Raw genomic sequence first — 11953 nt, forward strand, 5'->3', positions numbered from 1 at the left:
TGACCTTTGGGTGGCCCGTGAGAAAAGATGCTTATTTTTGTAGTCAATTAAGTATCATTTTATTATTTGGTGTAATCAAGATTAGTGCTGCATCTGTTTTCAGTCTAAAATCCAAATGTATTCACTCCTTCATTTGAAAGGGTTAATCCAACATTCTGACAAAATCAACATAATGGTAGAAAATGTAGAAGTTTTACTTGAAACTTTTCATCATCAGTCAATATCCTGCCTCCACACTGCACTGAACATGCTTCTGCTTCAACAGTCTGCTGAATAAACCCGAGAATTTCTTCAGCTTGGCTTTCAGCCATGTTTATAGCTTTGTGTAACAGTTTGTATAATTCACTGAGCTGCTTGTTTGTTCCTATGTGTTATGTGTTTACATGTTGCAAAAAATAACTGGGATCCTTGCTGAATATCCATGTAAACAAAGTACAAACTGTACAAGAGGATAGTAGTTGAAATCCATATATCAGCTGAAGTCAGCCTGACAGATCATTTTGTGGTGAGTTGAAACAACATTTGACTTTGAGGCTTTTTGAGCAGCAGCAGCAAAAACACCCGGAAAAGCTCGACTGCATAAGTGCGCAGCATTAGAACTGTCACAGGAAAAACTTGACTCAGTAATTATAATTTTCATCCACTGAGTGTAGCATATTTCTTCACTGAACCCTGCCCTTGGCACTAGTTTAAGTTTGACTCACACTGTTGAACATGATGTACCAATCCACTGGCACGCAACATGCCATACAGGCCCTCTATTAGTTCCACGCCTAAGTCTCCAGCTTACATACTAGTCAGCTTTTAAAGAAACACTGAAGACAAATATCCAGTTTGTTTTTTTTTTTTTTTATTAGAAAAGACAATTACAAAACTTTGGCAAGATTTTGAATCCACAATTGCATTTGTATAAAAATACATTCGTTTTTTTCAGTGCTTTGCCACCGACGTTGCACAGCTGACCCTGAAGACTTCTCTGAAACTCCTGAGAGTCTTTTTTGGAAGTTGAGGAGAAAACGTAATCCTCGAGTCAGTTTTTGGAATGTTCTTTGTCCCTACATTTCAGTGGCACTTCCAGCTTTAGGCTTGACCCCACAGCACCGAGGCATCTGGCTCCCATCACAGTCCACATGGCTCAGGGGTCTCCATCGCCTCCTCCTCCTTTTGTTTAGCAGCTGGGAGAGCTGATCTATGAACCTTCTGCAGTTTTATAAGCAAACTGCAACATCCTATTTTATCACCGTGCTGAAATCACCTACCACAGCTATCGTACGCTTCAGTGCCTTGAGCCATGCATTAATACAACACCGCTTTTGGAATTCATCCACATATAATCCAACCGTTTTTGTTCTAAGTTCTTTCAGAATACATTCAGCTCTATCCAGTTCTCTGAGAGAACAACTCCCTGAAACTCTCATGCAATCCTCAATGGCATATAATTAAGGCATCCATATTTTCCCTTTTACATATTGTTACCTGCATGCATAAAATACATCTACATGTTCTTATTTCTGCTCCACCATCACACCTTTACATACAGTATGTGCTTCAGTAACAGTAGAAATCATCACAGGCACACTGCTGTTTACTCACACTATGCATAGCAGTGGAAGTTGTTCTGTTGCTAGGCAAAGGGAAGTTTAAATCTGAGGACAATAATTGCACTTCTCTCTTTACGCCACTCAAAGACGACAATGTCCTTCTGAACATGTCAACTTATCAAGAGCGCTTTTTTTTTCTTCAAACATTTGAACACCAGGTACAACTCCAACTGTCCACCTGATAAATATCAAGTGATCTTAACCCCCCAACATGTCCCATCTCCTTAAATCTCAAAATGTCTTCACACTAGGGAATCATTGATTGGGAGGTATTTGTAGCTCGCTTCTCCGGGAGCCAAAAATCACTTGGGGAGGACAGGAACTGATGCAGAGAAGTTGCTTCTCTCTCAACAGAACAGGAAAGTGTCCACTTTACTGGACTGGAAACCAAGTGGCAGCTCCTCCACTAACATCCAGTTCCTGTGAGCTCCATCTCCTGACCTCTCTGAGGTGCTCCAGTCCATCACCACCACACTGGCTGGGACCAGATGCTATTTATCACAGAGAAGTAATCCAGGAGAAGACAAATCTCTTGATTTGTTTCAGTAACTAAACTGCTTGACACTCAGGCAGCGCTCATGGTTCAACACGTCATGCAGCGAGGTCTCATGTTCAAGGGCTGAGGGTTGGGGTCAATCTGTGGGCAAGAAATGAGAGAAAAGACAAGGAGGTTAAGTAAGCAGTTTCACACTCAGCCTACATCCAGCCTACAGTCTATATTTGTTTTCATGCAGTTACTGTTATACAACTCAGCTGTGATCTCAAGGGTTTCTCCCACAGGGAAAAGGTCTTTACATGTATTTTAAAATGTATCTCCACACAAACAACTCCTTATAAGCTTCTACAAGTGCCAATCACAGCCAGTAAACACTAGGTGTAGGTAGGTGTTGTTCCCAGCATTCAGTGACTCACCTCGCTGTACACTGGTGGAGGTCGGAAGCGAAATTCTTGGACAAAGGCCATGAGAGGTCGCTCCAGGATCCCACTCAGGTCTTCGGCCTGCTGCGGGACCACTGCATTGTTACGCTGCTCGGCCTCCTCCTCTGTCACCACAGAGCTGTAATCTGGAGGAGCTGCAGGGAAAGAGGCAGGATTAGTCCGCTGGTCTGGTCTGACTCAACAAAACAGTGCAGGTCCAAACACTAAGCAGCTCAGTCATCACTGCAGTTAAAACTCTTAAAAGCCTGAATAACATTTAGCGCCTTTTGCACTAACAAACACTGGTTTGATCCAACACGAATCTCTGCTGAATCAAAACCTTTGACTGTTTATGCACTTTGGCATCTGGCCTATGCAGTATTAGGCAGTCAGTGGTTTTAAGAATCATTTGAGGGAGAAGGCACAAAAACAAGAGCAATTTCTGAATTTCTATTGACAAATATTGGAAGTTTGTCAGTGTGCTGAATTTCTTTTCTTGAAAAATGTGCTGGCAAATACTCCTGCATTCATGCTATAAGTAATAATCTAGTCCTTGTGCACATCTAGACTGTAGAGTCCCTACAGCATTACAGGACACTTACGCTCAGGCTGCTCGGGGATGGCCATGCGCAGCCACTCCAGGTTGACGCTGTACTGGCTGCTGACGCTGGAGGTCCGGCTGCCGAAGGGATGGAGGGGGATGGTGCCGATGACGAGTGGCAGCTCCAGACACAGCTTGGACGTTCCAGGAACATCAACGCAAACCTGGCGGAAGGAAAGACGGAGAACTTTCAGTGACATCTGTGCAAAGTGCAGCAGCGGTGTGCATGGAAAGAGGGATCTAAATGCATTAATAAAGCAACTGCTGAGTCAGCTCACCTTGAGCATGTATTCCACTTTGATGATGCGACACTGCAGGATGGACGGACCCACAGGTGGGATCTTGATGGCGCGACCGTGCCATGTCTCCCGACATCTGGCCCCCACAATGTCGCCGCAAAGCGTGGCCACCACCGAGCGCTTCTCCTTCTTGGTGCCGCGAGCGATGAACGTCTGCGTCTGAGTGATGAAGGCTTTGGGCACAACTGATCTGGAGGTAGAGTTGTCGAACTCCGCAAAAACAGGTATTACCTCACCTGTGATGAGAGAGAAATCAAGTTAAGAAACGCAGACACTTCTAAAAAAAAGGCCTAAAAAGATTGTGTTAATAGAAGAAGTGCTGGATTCTCACCTGGTGTGTAGCCTTTGCGGTCGATCTTTGCGGTTACAGACACCTGTCCAAAGTTGCGATACCAGGCCCGTGCCATCTTATCCTTCGTACCAGCCTGCGGCGCCTGCAGATTAGTACAAAGGATGAGCAAGTGCCTCAAAACATCCAGAAAATCATGGAGAGTGCAACACAATCATGAAACATGAGGGCTGAGCTGCTCACCAGTAAGGCTGGTGTGTTGATGTCGATGGGCTCAATGACTGTAAACTCCTTCTTGATCTTCTTGACGGTGGCCCACGGCCTGTGTAGCTTAACTTTGACCCAGTAACGGATGCTGCCATGTTTCCCCTCGAAGGAGGTGACCAGCGTCTCTTCTGGCAGCTGGAAGCTGAATGGAAATTCATGTCTGCCTGCAGGTAGAACCGTCACTTCACCATTATCTGAAGGGAGGAGAGAAAAAAAAAGAAAAAGAAGTTTAAGCTACAGGTCATTTATTTGTTGTTTGGTTTGTGTGTTTGATTTCTAGAACCACAGGGCAGCGAGTGTAAAGCATATTCCAAGATAACTGATCAGTCTATTTGTGTTGGTGTCAGATAATAATAATCAGGAATAAGAGCGTGAAGTTATATAACACTGATACAAAAATAAGCAATTCAGCACAGTCAAACAACAGTTTCTTAATCTTTGCTGTAACTGATTATCTAATTCGGTGTATGGTGATTTCAACAACACTTGAATGGCAGCACATTTCTACTTCTGAATTAGGAAAACAAGTTCTGATAAAACTGTTGCACAAGTGCTACAAACTCAAGTATTCTTTAGAACAGATCTTTCAAATGCGACTCTTGCCGAAATAGAAATCTCTCTGTTTTTCTCTGCAATCACATGGTTTCTGTGCTCGCTCAAAGGGGCGGTTCCTGCTCCATTGTGCTGACTGAGAACATGTTTTCCTCAAGCTACATTATACAGCCCGTCTGTCCTGCTCTGTTTTTTCTCTCACTCTCTTGCTTGCACAGGTTCAGCAACACGTGTTTGCATTTAACAGACTCCTTTTGTTTTGTGTGCTTTTGTTAGCTGGATTCTCCTGTTATATTTAAATAACAACACTGTCACTGTCAGATCCCCTTCATGGGTCAAGCAGGTTGGAAGGAGCGAATCTACAAAACCCTTACTCAGACACTATTTATTAAACTGATACACATTCTCTGATAAGTTTTTAGATTGCTGCAGGTATTCACAGAAGTCAAGCAGAGAAACTGAACTCGGCAGGAAAACAAGACAAGATCGACAAAGGGCCGGCTGTGAATTTCCTGTCTGCGCTTTAACCATAACAGCTCTGTGCCCCAATGAATGAAGGCAGAAACCTGAGGCTCCCTCACGCCACAGAGGAGAAAAACAACCCAGGATTTGCCTGGAAGCAGGAAAAGTCTGGAGCAGGTCCTACTTTCACATGAGAACATGTTATGGATGCAGCTGCTGCAGAATTTTAGACTTGTATAAAGCTAAGAAAGAACTAAGACAGAAAAATAGCTTTTGTAAATGAAAGACTTGACGTCTGGAAGCTTGTTTGTGCAATTTCAGAATCTGGATCTCAAGGAAGTAAAAGTGAAAACAAGTGAAGCAAGAAAGTGAAAACCCCCTGAAGTTATCTTAATCGAACAAAATCAATTTAAAATTGAATTTTGTTTCATTCAGCAAGTTTCAGATAGTAAAGTTCACTTATTTTTTTGCGTGTACATTAGGAAGAAGTTTATAAGTAGAAAGTCTCAGTGAGAAAAACAACTGAGGAAACAGTTTGACTTCATAAGACTTTTACACAACCAGAGAGAGCAGGGCTGGTTTCAACATCCATTTAACTCTCACGCTACATCATGAAAACAACACTATTCCCCTGTTTGCAGACAAACAACTCTCCCAGTGTCCCCCAGACACATGAGACACTTTCTCTGTTGTCTCTGAGACTCGTCGTCTGGTCAATGAGCAGACTTTTGTTTTGCAGCTCTGACTGAAGTTTACAGACACAATGAAGGGATCCTGCTCAGCGGACTGACCTGCCTGCAGCAGCACCTCTCTGCGGTTCAGGTACTCCACCTCGTCGCTGTAGTTCTGGGTGTAGGCGGTGCTGGATCCGGCGGACCGGGACTCGGTCCAGTGCACTTTGGCGAACCCTTCGGCGTGGAGCTTCAGGGAGTCCACCCGGCTCTCCCCGGTCAGCTCCAGCACCACCCGGCCGGACACCACGTCCCCACTGCTGAACACGGGAGGACAGTCCACCTCCGGGGAGTCGAAGACGATGTCAAACTTTTTCAACTTGTCGAAAATCATCTTTCCTTTTCCTTGCAAGTCCTCTCAAAAGTAAAAGCGGTTCCTTTTCGTCGCTGTTGCTCCTCGGCGTGTTAAATGTGCTGCACAGGATCCTGAGGTTAGCAGAGAACTTCTGTTCTCTCGTTTAAAGCTCAAACTGTTGAGCGTTTCAGACGACAGTCCTATTTGGAGGTTGAGAAAAGTGGGCGGTGTTTGCGAATTTATTATGTAAGGCCTCAGGAGAGGTTGAAGGCTGGGCGATGCTGCCTTCACGGACTCATCCTTGGCGCCGACATTTTAGCACTTCACCGGTAAATAACACGTCCTGTAGCCTGCAGCCGCTTCTTTGTTCACTCAAAAGTAACAACAAAACGTATCATGAAGGTTTCAGGAGAGGCTGAAATGTCCGCGATTACAACAGCACACTGCAAAAAGACTAAACTTGCTTCAAAGTAGAAAATCTGTTCGATCAGCTGCTGCGGCCAAATACTAGTTTGCAAACACTGCTGGGACACAACCATTTCCCCCTCCTGTTGTATTGCACCTAGGAGCTTTCAACATTCACATTTTGCCTTTTTCTGCACATTTACAACTTGACATTCTGCTACAAGAGGACACGAAGACATCCAAACATGTCTGGACATATGCTCAGGAAGGGCCCAGATCATGATAGCTGAAATTAAGAAATATTCAACAAATAAAACTAAAAACGTCCCATTCTGAACATTCACATTTGCATATCAAGTTAAACTCACACTTTTCATAAATTCCAAACTTTATTTACCATTTTGTTTGCTTACTAGTGCGCAGCCCTCATATTTCCAGAGCAACCCTGAAGGCAGCATAATAAACATGCAGACTGGGTGTGGAGCAGAGAGGAAAACAGGGCCTTGGTGATGATTGATGGTTACAGGTTCTTAGAAGAAAACAGGCTTACTGAGCATGCCTCAGTCTGGTAGAGGTCCTCCCTGCACAGCTCAGAGGAAAATAGTTTTATTCTGGACCAAAGCTGTTTACCCAGCTTCTTTCATGTCGCCTTGAACATACTGTTACATAGGCTGGGCTGCTGCACACATGAAAAACACTCAGCTATGCAAAGAAGTATGGAACTTATTCCAACACATCCCCTCATGAAAAACAACTAGTCATTCTGCTTTCATAAATGAAGCAACACCACAGAGACATCACAGGAAAACTGCAAGCCGGTGTTCAAAGGCAACATCTGCATGAACTGTATCTTCCATGTAGACTTTTCTTCACACATTTAATTCAGTTTCAATGTCTCCAAAGCCAAAACTGTCTGTCAAAACTCCAATCAGTAAACTACCCCATCTCTGCTTCCTTTATGAGCTAGGTTCGCTGGATCTCTTCACTCAATTCAAAAGCTTCCAGAACAAAATCAAGTCAGCTCTGTGAAAAACAAAGTTGTTTATGCCTTTGTTCACCAGGACTCAGCTCTCCACTGCCACCAACTGGTGAACTAACCAACTGGTGCAGACAGCTGTAGGACTAACAGGATGCTTTTAAAACCTGGACTGAGCCGGAGAAGTTTGTGAATCATTGAAAAGTTGTAAAAGTCTAGGCAGACAGAGATCACAGTGAGGTAAAACAAAGGGACATCTATACAACCGAGCCTCATTAAAGTGTCTCCCTGAAGGTTAGTGTAATGTGAGAAAGTATCACAGCATCTTGCATTCAATATAATCAGTGAACATATTTAAAAAAAACAAAACAAAACCTGCTCAACTTTTCTGCAATAATCAGAGATCTCGTCATATTTGGAAGAACTGTGAACCAGTTTGCCTCAGTTTGTCAATGTTTTCTTAAAATACATTCAAAGTTGTTGTTTTGTGAGGAGAAACAAAGCACAGCACGCCACCTGCTGGTGCTCAGAGGCTCTACCAGGACTCCCTGCGTCCACACTGATAAGACAACGTGCTTCTCTGCACATAATGACCTGCCAGATAATCACTCCCACTGTGCAGATGACTCTGTATGATTACACCCACTGTGGCTGAAAACACATTCACCCCTGCTGCACACGAAACTAAACATATTTATCCTGTGGGTGCCTCTTTGTTGAGCCAAAAAGCTGCTGTAAAGCAAACCATAACACTGAATCCTCATATACATTAGAGCAAAAAAGGCCTTGAATAGGTATGATTCTTAAGCTGACAACTTCTAAATGTGGATCGACTCCTAAAACACAACCAAAGCTCTCCGATGGAACCAGACCGACCCTCAGGAAAATTACTGCGGTTAAAGTGGGAAAAAGCCATTCAAAGAACATTCTGTTTCCTAAAAGCTAAGTGATAAATGAGCTGAAAAATGGCACAACCCTGCAGAATGAATGGAGAGCAGCTGCTGGCTGCATGGCTGCAGGGGGGCGGAGCCAAGGAGAGCCACGTGTTGTTTTCCTTGTTGCCACGGTGACGCAGGCTGCATTTTTTAAAACAGCCCCCCCACCCCTTCCTCCTTCCTGCCTTTCTCCTCCGTCTTTCACTTTCTCCTCATTTCTCGCTGCTGCTGCTAACAACTAAACAAACACCACAAACACTGTCCTGACTTCTGCATTTTAACATTCATGTTTCCTGCTTTGTTTGGTTGCTGGTAAATTGTGCAAAATTACTAAGTAAGAGAAAATAAAAAGATTTTGTTCATGAAAGGATTTGGGAAGTATATCAGAAGGTTAAGGCTTTGCAAAAACAATTAGCATTGGTATTTCCTGGACACATTCTGCAGATAACATTAGCATATAAAGAATGTCGGTCAGAGACATTTACAGGACAAAACACCCATGTACTGACAGCAGTGTAGCCTTTTAATAGTAAAGGTAATTGTCTAAAGATTTAGGGGAAAAAATCACATATATTTTTACAAAAGAGTCAGGTCTGCTGTGTAACAAATGAAACATATTTTGGTAGCATTCACTTTCTTTTTTGTGGTTTCATTTGACTTTTCTGATTTTCTGATTAAATGAAATTATATAGTTGTATGGAATTCTACGGTATTTTACTTATAGTGACATGTATAAGCAGCATTAAGCAAAGCAGTGTTTTTGAGCTCATATATCATTATTATTTTTATTATATCACATGTAATATATTTTTATGAAACTTAAGAAATTGTTCATGAGTAAATTAACCAGGCATAAAGGTCTGATTTTGGTTAACCCCCCCAAAAAAAATTTAATAAAAAAATGAACACAAATCCAAGGACTCAAAAAATATCATATCAGAAAAGCTGCTGTCACAGTTTATCGATAGCATGGCGTGAATCATCCCAGATAATAAAACATTTGACTGGTCCAGGTTTGTACTTTGAGCAAATCTCTCACTATTATCAGTGTTAGTCAGTTTTAAATGGGGCAAAGTTACAATAACACTGAAACAGCGAGTCATTAGCACATTAACACAATGCTGATCTCTGGTCATTTGAGCTTGGAAATGTCAGCTCTGGCTCCAGTGTTGTTGTGGTTTAGGCTGCAATACAGGCTGTATTTTAACATTAACATGCAGAAGGAAATGCCATTTAAAAATAAACTTCCTCGTAAGTTGTTATCAGGTTGTGTTGTCTGCAAAGACACAACAATAGCTCTAATTCTGCTTTTATCTGGCTGGCATCTACCTGTATGACCAGAATAAGGAGTCAAACCAACAATAATGTTTACAGATCATCTAATGAAATATTAACCAGTGTCTACAGTTTATTTATTTACCTACTATGGCCTATATACCCTCCCTCTCTGATTTTTACCTGCCAGATGCTGCCCACTCTGGGGGTATTTTGTCCTGTACAACACAGCACTCAGTGAACCAGTTGTGTATATTTGGACTCAGCACTAATGGATTTGTGTTTAATGTCAAGATTATGTTATCTGGCAGATGTATCTAGACTCTCTCCCAGGTTTCCATGCAACACATTCTGCCCAGGTGGCTTCATTTTGCAAACTGCAGCGACTACAAGACACAGCAGCTACCAGCTGGCAGATCAGCAGTTTTTCACCACATTATTCACAACAGAGAGGAAACTTTCTCCTCCACCGGCTGCAAAATATACTGAAATACAGTTGCTATGATCATATATCATGTATTTTATTTTAATGCACAGGTGCAGGGGTAGAAAAGAAAGTACAATTACTATAACAAGGTTGGGACAAATTATATAAATATCTTTTAATAGAAGTGCAAGTGTTGTTCTGCATTTTCAAACAACCACAGTGAATGGTTTGTGTCTATTGTAACTTCAGTCTGTGCACTATGAATGAACTCACTGAGCAGTCCCTGTTTAAGTCTGGCCACTGGACAGGCACCATTAAAAGACTCTTATTTTGTTAAATTCTAACTAACAAGGCCCAAGGTTAAAAATTAACTCAATCTTACTTGCAAAACATTACACAGTAATCCAGAAATACAGCATGTTGTGTAACAAGAGAATCATGAAAAACCACAATCTAATTGATTTTACTTGTGGTTATGCTACAGTCAGACTGATAATTAAACCCTGGATCAATAGAATATTGCTCACTACAACACCATCTGCAGCTTTCACTACTGACCTCGGATCAGATGCTGTCTCTTCCTGAAGTACGTGATCTTGGAGGTGTAGTCATTATAGACGGAGTTCATGCCGCGGTTCTCCAGCCAGTGAGCTGTGGCCACCCCTCTCCCCTGCACCTTCATGGAGTGAACTCTGGTGTCCCTGCGGAGCTCCAGCACCACCTGGCCGGACACCACCTCCCCTCCAGTGAACGCTGCATCAGCCGGACCATCCAGCTCCAGGCTGAAGGACTTTATGGAGTTCAGAGTCATTCCTGCCAGTGGGGACAGCACAAGAGTACACAAAAAAAAGACACATTTTGACAAGGCTGAGGGGTAAAGTCACACAAACTAGCACGGTTTGCACTATTGTCACAAGTGTGTGCAGAACTGGTTCTCAGGTGCTGTAAAACATTCTGCAAATAGCCACAACCAGCTGGAGGCCTACATGATAATAAGTGTCTAGGGGTCCTGCGCACACCAGGGGATTGTGACACAAACAAATATTATATGTGAAGTCCTGAATTCACAATTTAAATAATATTATGCAATGGTTTATGACTGATGACATGAGGTTAAATAGAACCTGCAGCCAAAATATTGCTATTTTTTGCTGTTTTCTCATAGGGGTATTATTTTTAGGGTGGGGTTGGGTGGATCTACTCAGGGTCTCTGCCAACTACTGTACTGGAGACGGTTTTTGTTTTGTTTTAAAACTCGTTCTAGAAACGCTCATTAGCAATATAACATTACATGTTTCTTATTTTTAGATTAGCTTTTGATCACAACTAAGCAAAACTGATTTCAGTAAACAACAGCTGCATGCGTTGGCCTGTTTTGCTGACATTTATTGTGTTACAAAATACAGTCAACAATGCAACAAACATTATTTTATATTCGCGATTCGACAATAAGTTGACTAAGTGTGAATATTTTTTGTGCGCACTGATATATGCAAACATGTGAGGATTAAAAAAAAAAAAAAAGAAATTCTACTTCAGATGAACAGTACTTCAATAACACTGTAAAAACAACCGACTGTCACCAGAAACGGCTCTGTCACTGCAGTGCTCGGTGGTTATTTACAATATTTTCTACTAAAATGGTTTTATTCTCTGTTGTGCGGCCGGTGCGGGTCAGTGTGTTAGAGGGCTGCGAGCCAATCAGCACCGAGAACCGGGACTACGTTTTATTATTAGTTGTGAGCTTCATGTGTAAAAGTGTGAAACTCACCGACAGATGAGGCGATGAAGCGGTGTGTACCGAGGAGCCTTCAGCGGGATAAACTCCGTGTTCGGTCCGTCTGGAGGTTCAATGGAAGCTGCCGCTTTATAAACGGCTTTCAACGCCCAGAACCACGGCGGCTCTGCGTTTTACACCAA

At 42.6% G+C, this 11953-nt stretch overlaps 1 protein-coding gene across 2 annotated transcripts; it reads right to left on the bottom strand.

The window, feature by feature from the left end:
• Nucleotides 1–828: 828 nt before the first annotated feature.
• Nucleotides 829–11953, bottom strand: arrdc2 (arrestin domain containing 2). 2 transcript variants are annotated; one of them, XM_023278303.3, is made up of 8 exons: nt 11805–11953; nt 10592–10846; nt 3952–4169; nt 3751–3853; nt 3399–3655; nt 3122–3284; nt 2514–2674; nt 829–2238 (listed from the first exon to the last, which is right to left on the bottom strand). In XM_023278303.3, exons 2-8 carry the CDS (start codon nt 10842–10844, stop codon nt 2185–2187), a joined length of 1209 nt encoding a protein of 402 aa, XP_023134071.1. In that variant the 5' UTR covers nt 10845–10846; nt 11805–11953; the 3' UTR covers nt 829–2184. The 2 variants fall into 2 exon arrangements, with proteins under 2 accessions (XP_023134071.1, XP_023134062.1); XM_023278294.3 differs by lacking the exons at nt 10592–10846; nt 11805–11953 and adding an exon at nt 5781–6285.

This window comes from Amphiprion ocellaris, chromosome 2 (genome assembly GCF_022539595.1).
Source record: "Amphiprion ocellaris isolate individual 3 ecotype Okinawa chromosome 2, ASM2253959v1, whole genome shotgun sequence".
Classification (NCBI taxonomy): Eukaryota; Metazoa; Chordata; class Actinopteri; family Pomacentridae; genus Amphiprion; species Amphiprion ocellaris.

Bases quoted from the DNA above. Each gene is read 5' to 3' on its own strand.
- arrdc2 (XM_023278294.3), bottom strand. From the start codon at position 6,054: ATGATTTTCGACAAGTTGAAAAAGTTTGACATCGTCTTCGACTCCCCG. The intron at 3,656-3,750 runs GTGAGAATCCAG...CTCTCATCACAG, and splicing joins CCGCAAAGGCTACACACCAG to GTGAGGTAATACCTGTTTTT. The intron at 2,239-2,513 runs GTGAGTCACTGA...TCTTGCCCACAG, and splicing joins CTCCACCAGTGTACAGCGAG to ATTGACCCCAACCCTCAGCC.